Source organism: Erinaceus europaeus, chromosome 4, assembly GCF_950295315.1.
Source record: "Erinaceus europaeus chromosome 4, mEriEur2.1, whole genome shotgun sequence".
Classification (NCBI taxonomy): domain Eukaryota; kingdom Metazoa; phylum Chordata; class Mammalia; order Eulipotyphla; family Erinaceidae; genus Erinaceus; species Erinaceus europaeus.
The window spans coordinates 62240975-62257023 of record NC_080165.1 but is presented as its reverse complement, the minus strand read 5'-3'; the positions used below and the strand labels follow the sequence as shown (position 1 = coordinate 62257023).

The following is a 16049-nucleotide window of genomic DNA, read 5'->3' as shown; positions in this document are numbered from 1 at the left end:
TTAAAATGTGCTTGTAAAATTACCCTATCAAGTCAAAGGACTTCCTAAAATGGCCAAAATGCAAAAACAGTTTATTTTAAAAACCCTGTTTGCTTACTCATTCTCCTAACAAAAATAAAGCACTTATCATGATATATTTCTTAATGTTTATGGATATAGACACAAAGCTTACCTAAATGCAGACATGTGTTTTAAAATTTACAGTAATAAAGCATATGAAATGAAATTTCCATTCAGCTGGGGCCATGGTTTGAACTTCTCTCCAAATCTTTTCTTTTTTAAGTTTTATTTACTTCTTTATTTTTGGATAAAAACAAAAAAAATATATAGAGGAAAGGGGAGATGGATAGGGAGAGAGTGAGGGCAAGGGCAAGGGCAAGAGAGAAAGAGAGAGAGAGAAAAGCAATAATAATAGTTCACCACTTGTGAAGCTTTCCCTGGCAGGTGGGGACTGGGGGTTTGAACCTGGCTCTTTGCACACTGTAATGTGTGTGTTCAACCAAGTACACCACCACCCAGTCCCCTCCAAATATTTTCTTCCAGAGAAGTAAAATTTTCACTGAGATCCCATCAAATATTCAACCTAGATAATCTGCTAGGGGTCTTCTAAGCCCCATGTTCTACTTGCACGGTGAAACATACATCCAGGACCAAACTATGGCCATATGGCTCAACAATTTGTTTGGCTTCGTATGTTAACTCTCTTTTCAGTCACCAGGTTCCAGATGTCATCAGGATGCCGGCCAGGCTTCCCTGGACTGAAGACCCCACCAATGTGTCCTGGAGCTCCGCTTCCCCAGAGACCCATCCTACTAGGGAAAGAGAGAGGCAGACTGGGAGTATGGACTGACCAGTCAACACCCATGTTCAGCGGGGAAACAATTACAGAAGCCAGACCTTCTACCTTCTGCAACCCTCAATGACCCTGGGTCCATGTTCCCAGAGGGACAGAGAATGGGAAAGCTATCAGAGGAGGGGGTGGGATATGGAGATTGGGTGGTGGGAATTGTGTGGAATTGTACCCCTCCTACCCTATGGTTTTGCTAATTAATCCTTTCTTAAATAAAAAATAATAATAAATAAAAATTTAAAAAAGATAAAAAAAAATGCAGGTCCCTTGAATAGTGCCTCATAATTCTCAGTATAAGAGACAGAAAGGGAAAACACAAAGTAAAAACTGAACTGGGTTTGGTGTATTGCACCAAAGCAAAGGACTCAGATGAAGGAGGCAGGGAGGTAGTTGGAAGGGAGGAGGTGTGTGTATATGGGTGGAGGGGGGGGGAGTTTTGGAAGGGGATAGGGAGGTGTTTTTTGCTTTTGGAGTCATGGTGCTTGATGATGGAAAAAAACCTAAGTTGGAGACAGTGTTATGTAAACAACACCTAATCATCGTGATATGAGAAATTGTACCCATGTGTCAATGAGTGTACTATAAATCATTAAGGCCCCAAAATAAAACAATAGAAGGGAAAATGCAGATCCCTGTGATTAAGTCCCTCAAAATTTAGGCTTACAACAGAGGTAACTCCACTAAATTCAATACCAGAAAACAAAATTCACCACTCTAAATCACATGGATTTGGGGCACTATAAGCCTAAAAGTGAGATGTACTATATATGACAACATGAGCAGTCACAATGGAAGGAGATAACTATATCATCTATAATTGACAAAATTGTATTAGAAATTCTTGATGTTGGAGAAAACTGTATAAATTACTCTGTCTGGCCAGATTATATGGTATGAAAGTGAAAATTATATATTTTGTCCTAAATCCAGATTGGTTATAAACCCACACAGGTTGGTCACGGAACTGCCTGGAAGAAGCACCATTTGGGATTATCTACAACTCTTTGAGTCATAAATCTGTGAAACTACATGAGGTGGTTTCACAACAGATACCTTTTTAAATTCATCTTCTTTGTCATTAGCATTAACTTCTTGCACATTATTCTCATAATCAGGGCTTTCACCTTCTTCTGTCTCACTTCCAAAAGCAACGTGTTTCCTTTGTTCTATGGACAAAAGGCAAAATAAAAATACATTTAATCTAGAACACATTTAATATTAAGCATTTGGCTTATTCTGTAAGGCCAAGCCTTTTTAGGAGGCTTCTCCCTGCCCCCCTTTGTTTTCAGAAGAAGCTTCTTCATAAGAAGCTGTTGATTTAAAATTTTAATTTTATTTAATTTGTTACTATAGGAAACACCCTTTTAGTTTTTTTAAGTTACTCATTTCAAAGGAACTGTCATTCTACTAAGAAATATACTCTTAAATATATTATTTATAAATAGAATTAAGAATTTAAGAAGTTTTTACATATTATCTGTTTACCCTTTTGACTTTTCTAACCTAATGAGCTGAAGTTCTTATGGTTTTGACACTTCCGATAAAACTACTTAAACTGAGTGGGAAAACTCATGAAGTAAAGGCATGATGTGGGTGTTTATGAAAGACTCAAAGAGTTCCTCAAACTCAGTACTATTGGCATTCTTGGGGGATGGGGGAAGTTGTAGGATATTCCTTGACCTCTACCTCCTAATGCCAGTAGCAGCCACACATACAATATATGACAACACAAAATGTCTCTAAACATCTTGAAATCCTGTCCCAGAGAGAAAGAGTAACATAGTAGGTCTAAGGCTGCTGTCCAGGAAGAGGGTGGCTTACAAGACTGGTTCTTGCTAGCATGTGAGAAGGATTTCTCCCACTTTATTTTTCTTTCTTTCTTTTTTTTTCTTTATTAAAGATAGTGACAGGGGGCAAAGAGAATGAGAGCATAGGGCATAATGGTTCTGCAAAGAGACTCTCATCTCTGAGAGCCCCAGGTTCAATCCCCTGCACCATTATCCAGGGCTGAGCAGGTCTCTGAGAAAATAAACAAGTAAAAATTTTTTTTTTAATTATAAAGAGAAAGAGTGAGAGTGTAAAAGAGACCACAGCACCAAAGCTTCCTTCAGTGTGGTGGGGGCTGGATTTGAATCTGGGTCATACACATCACAAAGCAGTACACCACCCAAGTGAGCTATTTCATGGCCTCCACCATCCCACATCTCACTTTCTAACTGTGCTAAACAGTGTGTGCAAGTGGTGTGCCTTATGCTCAACACCTGCTTTTCTTCAGAGAATCTGGAATGTTGGTACCCACTAAACAGAAGGTGCTTGTTTGAGAATATATCTGTGCAAGTATTTTGATTCAAACATATTAGCTATAATCAGAAATACCTGGTTTTGCTGCTTTGCCAGTGTACTTAACTTCATAAATTGTCTCAAATATTGATATAAGTTCTTTGACAGCTTCTTCCACATGTCTACTTTTATGGTTCAGAATATCAGCCCATTCTTTTGTGTATGTCTATACGTATGAAGAAGGAAAGTAAAGAAAGAAGTGACTATTGATTTGTAGGCTAGCATTCATTACTTCATGTACTGCAAAAACTATTCATACATTTGACTTATAAAACTATAGTTTATGCTATTTGAACATAATTAAAGGTAACTTCAAGTAGCACAATACTCCATATTCCAAATCTTTGAATAGGTAAAGGCATAACTGCTAAGGTCCAGGCAAAGAAATGGGGGGGGGGGCAAGAAGAAAAATTTGAAGTCTTTCACCTTTATCTGATTCAATCACATAGAGATCTTGTTTTTTGCTTTTTTTTTTACACATATATGGGTTAAAGGCAGAAGGCTGAAACTGTAGAGAGGATGTGTCAAAAGCTGAAAATTTAAAAGTATATAAGTTACAGAAAGACATCTGGCATTTGGGGAGACCGTTCAGTTGCTGAAACTCAGGATGTGTAAACCTGAGGCTCCCAGTTTCACCCTCAGCACTGCATGTGCCATAGCAGTACTCCAGTCTCTCTCTCTCTCCATAAAACAATAAAATATTAAAATGAAAAGGGTAATCTTTGGACCAGACTATAGCCAAATGGTATAGTACAGGGCTTGCATGAGAAAGGCCCTCATACCACCACGAACAGGCCATGGCCGGTGCGCTGCCATGTTCCATCGCTGGGGAGCCAGAGACGACCCGAACTGCCCCTGCGGCTACAGACAGACTATGACCCACATAGTCAACAACTGCCACCTCTCCAGATTCAAAGGAGGTCTCGAAACTTTACATCAGGCTCAACCTAACGCTGTTGACTGGCTACGGAAGAAGGGCAAACACTAGAAGAAGAAGAACCACCACATATGCCAGAATGATGCTTAGGTTCAACTCTCTCTTATTTTACAAAATCAAAATCAAAAAGGACAATCTGAAATATTTCTTTGAGTTTCAAATGTTATCAAGGTTTTAATTTTGTGTGGTTTTGTACATCAGGCTTTAGTATATTGGTTAATTTAAGAAAATAACAATCTCTAGGAACAGGTAAGAGCATTACCCCTACACACACACACACACACACACACACACACACACTTTCTTTCTTTTTCTTTCTTTCTTCCTTTTTTGTCTCCAGGGTTATTACTGGAGCTTTATGCTGGCACTACAAATCCACTACTCTCAGCCATCATTTTTTTCTTTTTTTCCCCTTGAACTTCATTCAATAGGATAGATAGAAATTGAGAGGGAAGGTGTAGATAGAGAGGGAGAGAAAGATAGACACCTGCAGACCTGCTTCCCTGCTTGTGAAGCATCCCCCCTACAGGTGGGGAGAAGGGGTCTCAAACCCAGGTCTTGACACAGGTCCTTCACCACTTAACCGGGTGCACCACCAGCCGGTCCCCATCATCCCCAATTTCATAGATGAGAAACAGTTTCAGGAAGAATAAGAAATCTGCCCACAGTAATAGAGTGTACAGTAAGAAAAGAAGTGTGAAAGCACCTTTCCTTCATTCTAAAATCCTCTACTTTACCTTTCTGAAACTTCCTAGTAGTCAGCAAAGGCTTTAGGAAGCAAACACCTACCTCATTGAGAGTCAGCATATCTTCTACTTTGGTAGCACCACTCTCAGGCAGGGAAATCAGCACAGTTTTGGCTATCTCCTTTAGAACTGTATCAATCTGCATCTCACACAAGTCACTGATCTACCAAGAGAAAAAAAATGTGGAAGAAAACATTTCATTCAAAAATGAGTTATAAATGAAGTTAGCAAGACAGATCTAGAAACATGCTTTTTGATGCAGATGAAAATTTTAGTTAAGTGCATCTGCAAAGAAAACTCATCATGGAACCAAAGCTGTACCAAGAAACAAGTGCCAGAACCTGATTTGAGTTATCTCCTTTTGTCCTCAAACCAACATACTCTTCACTCCCTCAATTTTGCCATAAATAGAATAAGAGCTCAGAGAAGAAAGGTAACCTCATAGTGGGTTTATGATTCCCATGTTTCTCTATTTTTGTCGATTACATTATACAACCACCACAGACAAACATTTCTAAAATAACATGGACAGTCTATGCAGCAAGTAAGTCACAAAGCAAGAGTTAGATGGTACTACCTCATTTAATTCATATCGGATGCACTAATTAATTATATATTACATTTAAGCACACTACTCTGTCATCTCTTAGTTTACATTTATCCCATTTTATATAACTTAATTCAGATTATACTGTGGAGTTGAACCATCATTTGAACATATCAAAGGTAAAATAATTCATGGACAAGAGCAAAGCAACCCTAAATGAAAAGGGCTCAAGACTGCTAAAAATAGGTGAGGGGGGAGTTGAGACTTGCCAGGCAGTACCACACAGAGTTAAATGCACATAGTACAAAGTGCAAGGGCTGGTGTAAGGATCCCGGTTTGAGCCCCAGGCTCCCCACCTGCAGGTGGTTACTTCACAAGCAGTGAAGCAAGTCTGCAGGTGTCTTTTCTCTCCTCCTTTCTGCCTTCCCCTCCTCTCTCAATTTCTCTCTGTCCTATCCAACAACAATGGGGAAAAGATGGCCACCAAGAGCAGTGGATTCGTAGTGCATGCACCGAGCCCCAACGATAACCCTGGAGGCAAAAAAAAAAAAAGCATTACAATTAAAAGTCATAATGGGAAAGCTATCGGGGGAGGGGGTAGGATATGGAGATTGGGCGGTGGGAATTGTGTGGAGTTGTACCCCTCTTACCCTATGGTTTTGTTAATTAATCCTTTCTTAAATAAAAAAAAAAAGGGCAACAAAAGGGAATGAATAAATAAATAAATATTTAAAAGAAAAAAGGCCTGCTACACACTAGTGGGAATGCAAACAGATGCAGCCCCTTTGGAAAAAAAAACAATTAAAAGTCATAATCCTGGGGCCTGGTGGTAGCACACCTGGTTGAGTGTGCATGCTACAATGCACAAGGGCCTGGGTTCAAACTGCTAGACACTACCTGTAGGGAGGAAACTTCACTAGCGGTGAAGCAATGCTTCAGGTGTCTATCTCCCTTTTCTTTCTAGAATTCTGTCTCCAGCCAATAAATAAACAAATGAAATGTCATTTAAGAAGTTATAATTTTTTTAAAATAATCCATAATCAGACAATTACTTATGGCTGAATGTTAATGTATATTGTTTTAAATTTTTTTATGTAACATACCTTCTTTAAAAGCTGATTGAACATATCCAAAACTGAGTCAACTTCTTGAAAGAAGCTTTCTAGTGTTAAGGACGACCATGTTAATATTGTGAGACCCTGTCTCAACACAGATTCCACCTAGGAAAAGGCAAAGTATAGTAGCTTCCATTACTAACAGAAGGATTTACAATTTTGTCTAAAAGGTTTCATTTAATTACCTGAATATATTACAAGCTCTATTTATTTAATTATATCTACCATCCCTTATATCTAGTAAAGGTGATTTTTGTGTTTTTAATCATCTTTGGCTGTCCACGAACTAATCATAGATCCTTAGAAAGTATTCATTATTTAGATTTAGTTGCTTTTCAAAGGCAACAGAATGTAGACAAGAAATCATTCTGTCACAGAAATAGAGCTATAAAATTGAACTAAAAGGCTATAGGGTGTATGCAAGAATAGATGCTCTCAAATCTATAATCTATAGAACCAGAATCTAATTTAAAATAATGAGGAAATCAATATGAAACTTCAGCATTACCAACCTTTTTCATTTTAGGGGTCATCAGATTGACAAACACAGAAGGCACTTCCTGACATAAATCATCATAATGCTGCAGAAGGCCCTGTTAAAAGTCAAAATGGCATATGTTATTTTAATTTATTTTAAGGCAACAGTTATATTTTGATTCATTATAACTGTTTCCTTACAGTTCTGCCAAGATGGATTTTGCTCTTTCAAATTTATACTGATTTACTTTATCTTTTTTTTTCCCCAAAAAATTAAATTACCTGAGCACCTTCCTTCAGCAAAAAGTCAATGGAACTTTCTTGACTTGCACTATTTTATATATTATTATCCTATATGTATATTATTTTAGTTATTTGGATTTTTTTATGCTGCTTATCATGCGTTTTCCTCCTTCTGTTTTCTGTATTCTGACATATTAACACATACTTACCATACTTTTTCTCTTGAATAAAAATGAACTCACACCTGTGGCCTGGGAAGTGATATAGTAGATAAAGTGCTGAACTCTCACACATGAAGTTCAGAGCTCAATCACTGTATCAGTTGTGCGAAAGTGATGCTCTGGTTTCCCTCTCTCTCCTCATCTCTTACTCACTGTTTAAAAAAAATCATGCATAATCAAAATTAATAAACTTTCATATTTCCTTCTTTATGCTTAAGATAATAAGTCACAATTAAATTCTTTAGCATTTTCTCATTTCTCACTCTATGTAAGGAGGAATGTGAAATTAATTCTTTCCCCAAATCAGTAATATTAAACTATTTCAGTATTTGCACATAGTTTCCAAGTTATGCCTTTTCTTATTTTCTGATACTTATGGTTGAATTTTTATATATACTTGACACTTGGCAAAGACTTTGACTTCTGTACTATCATTGAAAACTAAGATCCCCTAAGACACAATAAAAGAGATCATAACCTCAATTTGTAGCAGTATTTTGACACTCAATCCTCCACAGCCTCACAATCCTAGGAATGCTGAAATAGAAGTCCAAGTTTCTACAGTAACAATCCTCTTCTGAAAATTTCTTTTAAATATCTCTTTTTTTCTTTTATTTATTTATTTGTTTGTTTATTTATTTATTTATTTATTTATTTTTCCTCCAGGGTTATTGCTGGGCTCGGTGCCTGCACCATGAATCCACCGCTCCTGGAGGCCGTTTTTCCCCCTTTTTGTTGCCCTAGTTGTTGCAGCCTTGTTGCGGTTATTATTGCCATTGTTGACTTTGTTTTGTTGTTGGATAGGACAGAGAGAAAATGGAGAGAGGAGGGGAAGACAGAGAGGGGGAAAGAAAGACAGACACCTGCAGACCTGCTTCACCGCCCTGCAGGTGGGGAGCCGGGGGCTCGAACCGGGATCCTTACGCTGGTCCCTGCGCTTTGCGCCACGTGCGCTTAACCCACTGCGCCACCGCCCGACCCCCTTTTTTCTTTTATTTTTTTAACTGAAAAATTCTGTCACTGTTTCAGGAGCAGTTTCATACCTCCCCAAAATATATGACAAAATACCTCACCAACCACCAAAGTGGCGTCTCCTTCAGACACCTTACAAACTCTTTCCCCTCCTCCTCATTGATCTTCTGAGGTTTTTTTTTAACATAACAATTAAGTACTACTTGTTACTAGTTAAACCTATTAAACTCTTAAAAGAAAGCATACACATAAATCTTTGTGATCTTGGATTAGGTGAAGATCTCTTAGATATGACACTAAAAACACAAACGATTAAAAGCAAAAGTACGGGAGTCGGGCTGTAGCGCAGCAGGTTAAGCACAGGTGGCGCAAAGCACAAGGACCTGCATAAGGATCCCGGTTCGAACCCCGGCTCCCCACCTGCAGGGGAGTTGCTTCACAGGCGGTGAAGCAGGTCTGCAGGTGTCTATCTTTCTCTCCTCCTCTCTGTCTTCCCCTCCTCTCTCCATTTCTCTCTGTCCTATCCAACAACGACAACAACAATAATAACTACAACAATAAAAGAACAAGGGCAACAAAAAGGAATAAATAAAATAACTATTTAAAAAAATTAAAAAATTTAAAAAAAGCAAAAGTACATAAAGTGAATTTCTTCAAAATTTTAATGTTTGGGACCAGAGAGAGAGCTCACCTGATAAAGCAGATGGAAAGTGACCATAAATGGAATTGAGTTTTTTTTTTTTCTTAGAGGGGGGTGGCAATAAACTGTTCTAAAATCAGTTGTGGTTGTGGGTGTGCATTCTATGAATATACTAAAACCATTAAAATATACTTTAAATGTATGAATTATACCTTAATAAAATTGTTATTTCTATGGACTTGTGCGGGGAGGGGGAGTCGTCACTGAGACTTCGCCACTCCAGGATGACTTTTTCAGTTAAAAAGAATGTGAAAAAGACAACAGCACCAAAGCTTCTTTCAATGTGGGCTTGAACCTGGGTTACATGCATAGCAAAGTAGCACACTATCCAAGTGAACTGTTGCCAGCCTAGCTGTCAACAGTTAACTGTCTTGTGAATACTTATTATAGTAATTTTGTTGTTCTATTTTAGCTTACAATGTGAAAGAATTATTTTCCACCAATGTCTTTCTATAGTCATCCTGTTTTATCAGTTTATTTTATTAGTATCCTTAGGACTGGATATATTATAAAAATATAATGCACATGGTCTATAAAATTTTAATTATATTTATATAAACTTGCCATTAATTGTCATTATCCTGATGTCTGAGTTCGGTTACTAATAATTTTTTTTTTTTATTTCTGGGGCTGAGTGACTTCATTACAAGCCCACCCACTGCTCACAGCAGTTCATTTGTTGTTGTTGTTGTTGTTGTTTTGATAGGACAGATAAATTGAGAGGGAAGAGAGAGATAGAGTGAGAGATATACCTGCAGTACCTGCTTCACTGCCCATGGAGTATTCTCCCCCCCACACACCCAAGTGGGGAGCTGGGGCTAGAACCCAGATCCTTTTGCATGGTGATGTGCTTAACCAGATGTACCAGTGGCCAGCCCCCAATGATAATCTTTTCAGTTCTGCTTTTCAACTGCAATCTTTCCTTGTGTTTGCATGTCAGTATTTTAATGTTATTAAGAATCAACAAGGAAACAGGATATAAAACCCAGAAACAATTAGATGCAAATATAGTCAAATAAATTACAAAGAACAAGAACATACTATGACACGACAATCTTTTTAATAAATGGTGTTGGGGGGAGTCCGGCGGTGGCTCAGCAACTTAAGCGCACGTGGCGCAAAGCATAATGACCGGGGTAAGGATCTCGGTTCGAGCCCCTGGCTCCCCACCTGGAGAGGAGTCGCTTCACAAGTGGTGAAGCAGGTCTGCAGGTGTCTGTCTTTCTCTCCCCCTCTCTGTCTTCCCCTCCTCTCTCCATTTCTCTCTGTCCTATCCAACAAAAATGACATCAATAACCACAACAATGTTAAACACCATTGGGAAATGTTAAACAAAAGGGAAAATAAATTAATATTTAAAATTTTTTTAAATAAATAAATGGTGTTGGGGAAACTAGACAGCCACATACACATAATGAAAGCAGACATCTTTGCTATACCATACACAAACATCAACTCAAAACCACCTAAAGAATTAAATTTAAGGGTGGAGGCGATAGCATAATAGTTATGCAAACAGACTCTCATGCTTGAGGCTCCAAGGCCCCAGGTTCAATTCCCCACACCATAATAAGCCAGAACTAAATTTAAGAACTGAACCAATAAAACCTCTACAAGAAATTACAGAGGTAGACTTTTTGACATCATTATTGGTGTGATATATATTTTTTGCCTCCAGGGTTATTGCTGGGGCTCGGTGCCTGCACCACAAGTCCATTGCTCCTGGAGGCCATTTTTTCCCTTTTGTTGCCCTTGCTGTTATTGCTGTCTTTGCTGTTGGATAGGACAGAGAGAAATGGAGAGAGGAGTGAAAGACAGAGAAGGGGAGGGAAAGATAGACACCTGCAAACTTGCTTCACCGCTCATGAAGAGACCCCCCTGGACATGGGGAGCTGTGGCTAGAACCGGGATCCTTAAGCCGGTCCTTGCGCATTGCGCCTCATGAGCTACGTGCACTTAACCCGCTGCACTACCGTCCGGCCTGGTATGATATTTTTTTAACACCAAAAGAAGCACAAGCAACAAAAATGAAATAAACAAGTGGCACCACACTTTCAGTTTATATAAACTGAAAAGTTATATAAAGAACTCAATATAACTCAATAGCAAAAAAAAAAAAAATCCAATTGAAACATGGGCAGAAACAAAATTCTTTTTTATAAGAATGAGAGGTACCCTCTTTCCTGATACAACTTTCTAGCCCCTTTCTCCACTCTGACACCATTTTCTCAGACAATATTCTCATCCAACCTCACGCTAGCTACCAAACTCAGTCAAAACTACTATTGTCGTATGACCCCAGGAACACGCCTAAAATGATTCTCCTAGTTTTCTCCTACCATAAAATTCCTAAGTTCATCTGCTCTGATGAACTTTCTGGTTCCTGTTAATTAACCATCTTGTCTCAACTTAGGTCATTCCACCTTCCAGACACCAAGTTACAGATGCTACCATGACTCCATCCAGACTTCTCTGGACAGATGAGTTCACCAATGTGTCCTGCATCCTCGAATCTCCAGAGCTCTGGTCTACTAGGGAAAGATAGAAACAGGCTGGAGGTATGGATCGACCTGTCAATGTCCATGCTCCGTGGAGAAGCAGCTACAGAAGCCAGAACTCCTACCTTCTGCTCCCCATAAACAACCTTGACCCATATGCTCAGCAGGGGGAAAGTGAAAAAATGAAGATAAGAGGACTCTGCACTACTTCCATCAGCACCCAGAGAGAGAGAAGGAAAAGGAGAGGGTCATATGGAGGTAGTTATGATGACATGAGTGGCTTAGAGGGAAAGAGACGAGTGAATCAGAAAAAGAAGGGGCAACTATGTATAAATGTGGAGAGATAAGTTGTAGAGAAGATGGTTGGCCCATGTCTAAAATGTATGGGGAACAGTGGTGGATTGAAGTGGGGAGAGTGAAGATTCAGAACTCTGGTGGTGGAAATGGTGTGGATTCAAGCCTCTGTTGACATGTAATCCTGTAATGTAAAAAAGAAAATTTAAAAATAGAAGAAACATGGGCAGAGGAACTGACATTTTTTCTATGACTTACAGGTAGATAACAGGTATATGAAAAGGTGCTCAACATCATTAACTACCAAGGGAATGCAAATCTAAATCAAAAATGATCTTGTTTTTCAGCTTCTATGAGTGAGATCATCCCTGCAACATGATGGCAGAGAAGGACCTAGTGGGGGTTGAATTGTTATGTGTAAAACTGGGAAATGTTATGCATGTACAAACTATTGTGTTTTGCTGTCAACTGCAAACCATTAATCCCCCAATAAAGAAAAATTTTTTTAAATCACAAATGATATAACTTCATGGCTTTTAGAAGTGGAAAAATAACAAAGGGTAACAAGTGCTGCTAAGGATGTGGAAAAGGGGGAAATATATATGTCAAAGGAAATGACATGTCAAAGATATATGAAATGATATATAGCTAGAATATCACATTTGAAATGATATATCAAAGAAACATCTGCACTCCCGCGTTTGCTGCAATATAACTCACAATAGCCAAGCTATGGAAGCGACCTGCGTTTATATAAATATGAAATATTACTCAGCTATGAGAAAGGACAGTTTGACATCTGTGACATGCCTGAAGTTTGACAGCATTACGCAGCAAGAAATAAACCAAAGACGATACAAAAAACAACAATGCATAATATCACTTACATGTGGAGTCTAAAAAAGTTGAATTCATAAAAACACAAGGTTGAAAAGTAGGACCAGAGAAATATCTTACTGGGTATGGCATCTGCCTTATCATGTGGACAGTCCAAGTTTGAGTCCCGGCACCACTATATCCTCTATCTATCTATCTATCTATCTACCTATCTATCTATCTATTTATCTCTTTGAATCAACTATGCACAAGGCACAAGCTCATAAGGAAAAATTAAAGAGAGACACAAAGAGAAGAGAAAAAAAGTAGGGGGCAGGTGGAGGTGCACCTGGTTGCGTGCACACATTACAATGCTCAAGAATCCAGTTTCAACCCCAGGTCCCCACCTGCAAGAGGAAAGTTTCACAAGTGGTGAAATTGTGCTGCAGCTATCTCTCTGTCTCACCTCCCCCCCACCCAATTCCACTCTGCCTCTATCCAAAATAAATAAATAAATATTTTTTTTTAAATAAAGTAGAAAAGTGGTTGCCAGGAGCTGGTGGTTGGTAGAAAAACTGGAAGAGTTTGGTAAAGGGTCCAATCTTTCATCTGTCAGATAAATAAGGTCTGAGAATCAAATGTATAATATGATGACCCTTACTGGTAATACTGTACTATATTATTATAGCTTCTTAAGAACAGAATTTAAACATTCTCACATTGTTGAAGTCATGGTGCATTTTTGCACAGAAAAACATAGAAAAAAATGTCATGATTTTTTCAGCAACCCAACACATACACATGTATACATAACCATGTGTACACACACACACACACACACATATATATATATATATAATGAATCTTTTCACAATCGTTACTATGTAATTTAAATATCTTATGGTTTTTCCAGTTATGCCTTCTTGAAGCGCTAATAAAAAATCAATAAAGGGACCAATTTCCTCTCTCTGCCACATAAACACAATTGCAGAGATACATTATTCTTTAAAAAAAAAAAAAACCCATAGGAATAATTAGAAAATAGAATCTATCTTACCTGCAAATAAAGTTTGTCTCCTTTCAATTTACTTTCCAATTTCAGCATTCTCTTCGCTTGTTCTGGTACATCCAACTTCAATTTTATCATGCACTTTGTCTCCCGAACAACTTCCAGAATCTTGGGATCAAAATTAACCAACAATTTCCCTGTTTCTGGATGTCGCACAAAAAGCGTGGCTTGCAAAGCTACAAGCAAATGGTAAACATTACTTAATCTGGGTTTCTTTTTGCTTTCGACCCTCTTTTACCTTTCCTGCCTTAACCAGTAGGGTAGTGAATTAAGAACAAAACAATAGCAGCCATGGAAATAACTTAACTGGTAGAACATGGGGTTTGCTTATCTGAAGTTCCTATTTTAAGCCCCAGAAACACACACCAGAGTAGACTCATTCTCTCTCCTTCTCTCTCCTTCTCTCTCTCTCTCTCTCTCCCTCTCACTCACTTTTCTATGATTTAATTATTAAAATAAATATTTTAAAAGAGAAAAATAATTGTTTTATATACCTCAGGTGTTAAGGCATAGTATCCAATACACAGTGCATGCTCAAAAATCAGATAATGAATCTTTAGTAATCTGTGTAACCATAAAATCAGATCCAGAGAGATAAAAATGGACCAAGAGTTGCTTGCCTTTTTGCTACGGTCTACAATACATTTTTAAAAGGGCTGAGGAGAACTGTAATACAATGCTACTTCATTTTTATAGATCATGGTTTAACTTCTGAAAGACAACTAAAACATGCACACAGCTACAAAACATAGATTTCAAACCCTTTCCCATGGCTATTCCCATTGACATATTTTTATTTTTAAATCTTTATTTATTTATTGGATAGAGACAGCCAGGAATTGAGAGGGAATGGGTGATAGGGAGAGAGACAGAGAGATACCTGCAATACTGCTTCATCACTTGCAAAACTTTCCCCCTGCAGGTGGGGACTGGAAGCTCAAACCTGGGTCTTTGTGTACTGCAATATGTGCACTCAACCAGGTGCACCTCCACCCAGCTCCTTCCCACTGACATCTTTAAGGAAGTTTATCTGAATTAAATCCCCTTCCAGACTGCTGATAACTAGGCTCAATATAAGGAAGAAAGATCTATTAAAATGTATTCAGTTGCAAATTCCTAGAATGTGGAAAGATTTTTCCCAGCATCATATGGTATTATAACATCATATGATATGATATATGATATGAGCATTATTCACATAAATAGTCATTATTATTATGAATCAAAATAAATAATCCTAAGTGGTTCTTGCTTATTGGCCTTAGGTTATTTGTTAATTAATATAAATTACCTGTAGAGGCATGGCAAAACAGACTTACCAACTAGTATTTACAAGCCTGAATTACATCTTACAGTAACAAACATTCCTAACATGAGAACTTTACATGTATCTTCCAAGCCTCATATGTCTTCACAGAATGTGGTTGCATTTCAAATAAAATAGCTTGTACACCCTTTGAAGTTGACTTGTACTCATCAGACAAAATTAGTCTTGACATGATTCTTATGATGTTGGTTTCATAAGGATTTTAACTGAAAAATTTAGCCAATTCATTTGGAATATTTTAAGAATTGGATTAGAAATCATTTATACTCCCAAGGAAATTCCAAAATAACCTATGGACATTCCTTCAGTGAAATTTGTCTTCCTTAAGGGTGTGTTCAGCTTACTTGAAAGAATAAATGGCACCAAATTCATAAAGAATAATGGGGGCCAAGAAGTCCTTCTAGGATTGAGGGAACATTTCATTCCATCTGAATCACTGACAGAGCAACTTCACAGAGCTGCCAACCTAAAAAGGTTGCTTTTCATTAACAATTCTGGAGGCCTACAATACCTATTAGCCAGGCACAACTGATCTGAGAAAAGAATCCTATTAAAGACTAAGGTACAGGGGCTGGAAGATGGCTCTCCCTATAGAGAACACACTTTTTACCAAGTGCAAGAGCCCAGGTTTGAGTTGCTGGTCATGACATAAGAGCACCTCAATGGGGGAAGTTTCACAAAAGGTAGAACATTCATCTCTCCCTCTTCCTCTCTCTAACCCTCTAGAATATAAATGGAAGAAAGAGTCTGCTAGGAGCAGAGGAGTCATGTAGGCACAGAACCCCAGAGATAACCCTGGTGTCAAAAGGAAAGGAATATAATAAAAACTAAGGTACCAGTTGGGCACAATACTGGGCCTTATTTGCCAAGATATAGGCATACAATGAACAAACGGTC

At 38.2% G+C, this 16049-nt stretch overlaps 1 protein-coding gene across 1 annotated transcript in view; it reads right to left on the bottom strand.

Moving 5' to 3' along the window:
- DNAH8 (dynein axonemal heavy chain 8) overlaps window positions 1-16049 on the bottom strand; it is a 429487-nt gene that overhangs the window by 335173 nt on the left and 78265 nt on the right. The window contains exons 17-22 of the mRNA XM_060190815.1: window positions 13814-14001; window positions 7048-7128; window positions 6524-6640; window positions 4917-5036; window positions 3227-3356; window positions 1904-2016 (exon numbers count right to left, since the gene is read on the bottom strand). Of these exons, the coding sequence (XP_060046798.1) occupies window positions 1904-2016; window positions 3227-3356; window positions 4917-5036; window positions 6524-6640; window positions 7048-7128; window positions 13814-14001 (749 nt within the window). The remainder of the gene's footprint in view (window positions 1-1903; window positions 2017-3226; window positions 3357-4916; window positions 5037-6523; window positions 6641-7047; window positions 7129-13813; window positions 14002-16049) is intronic.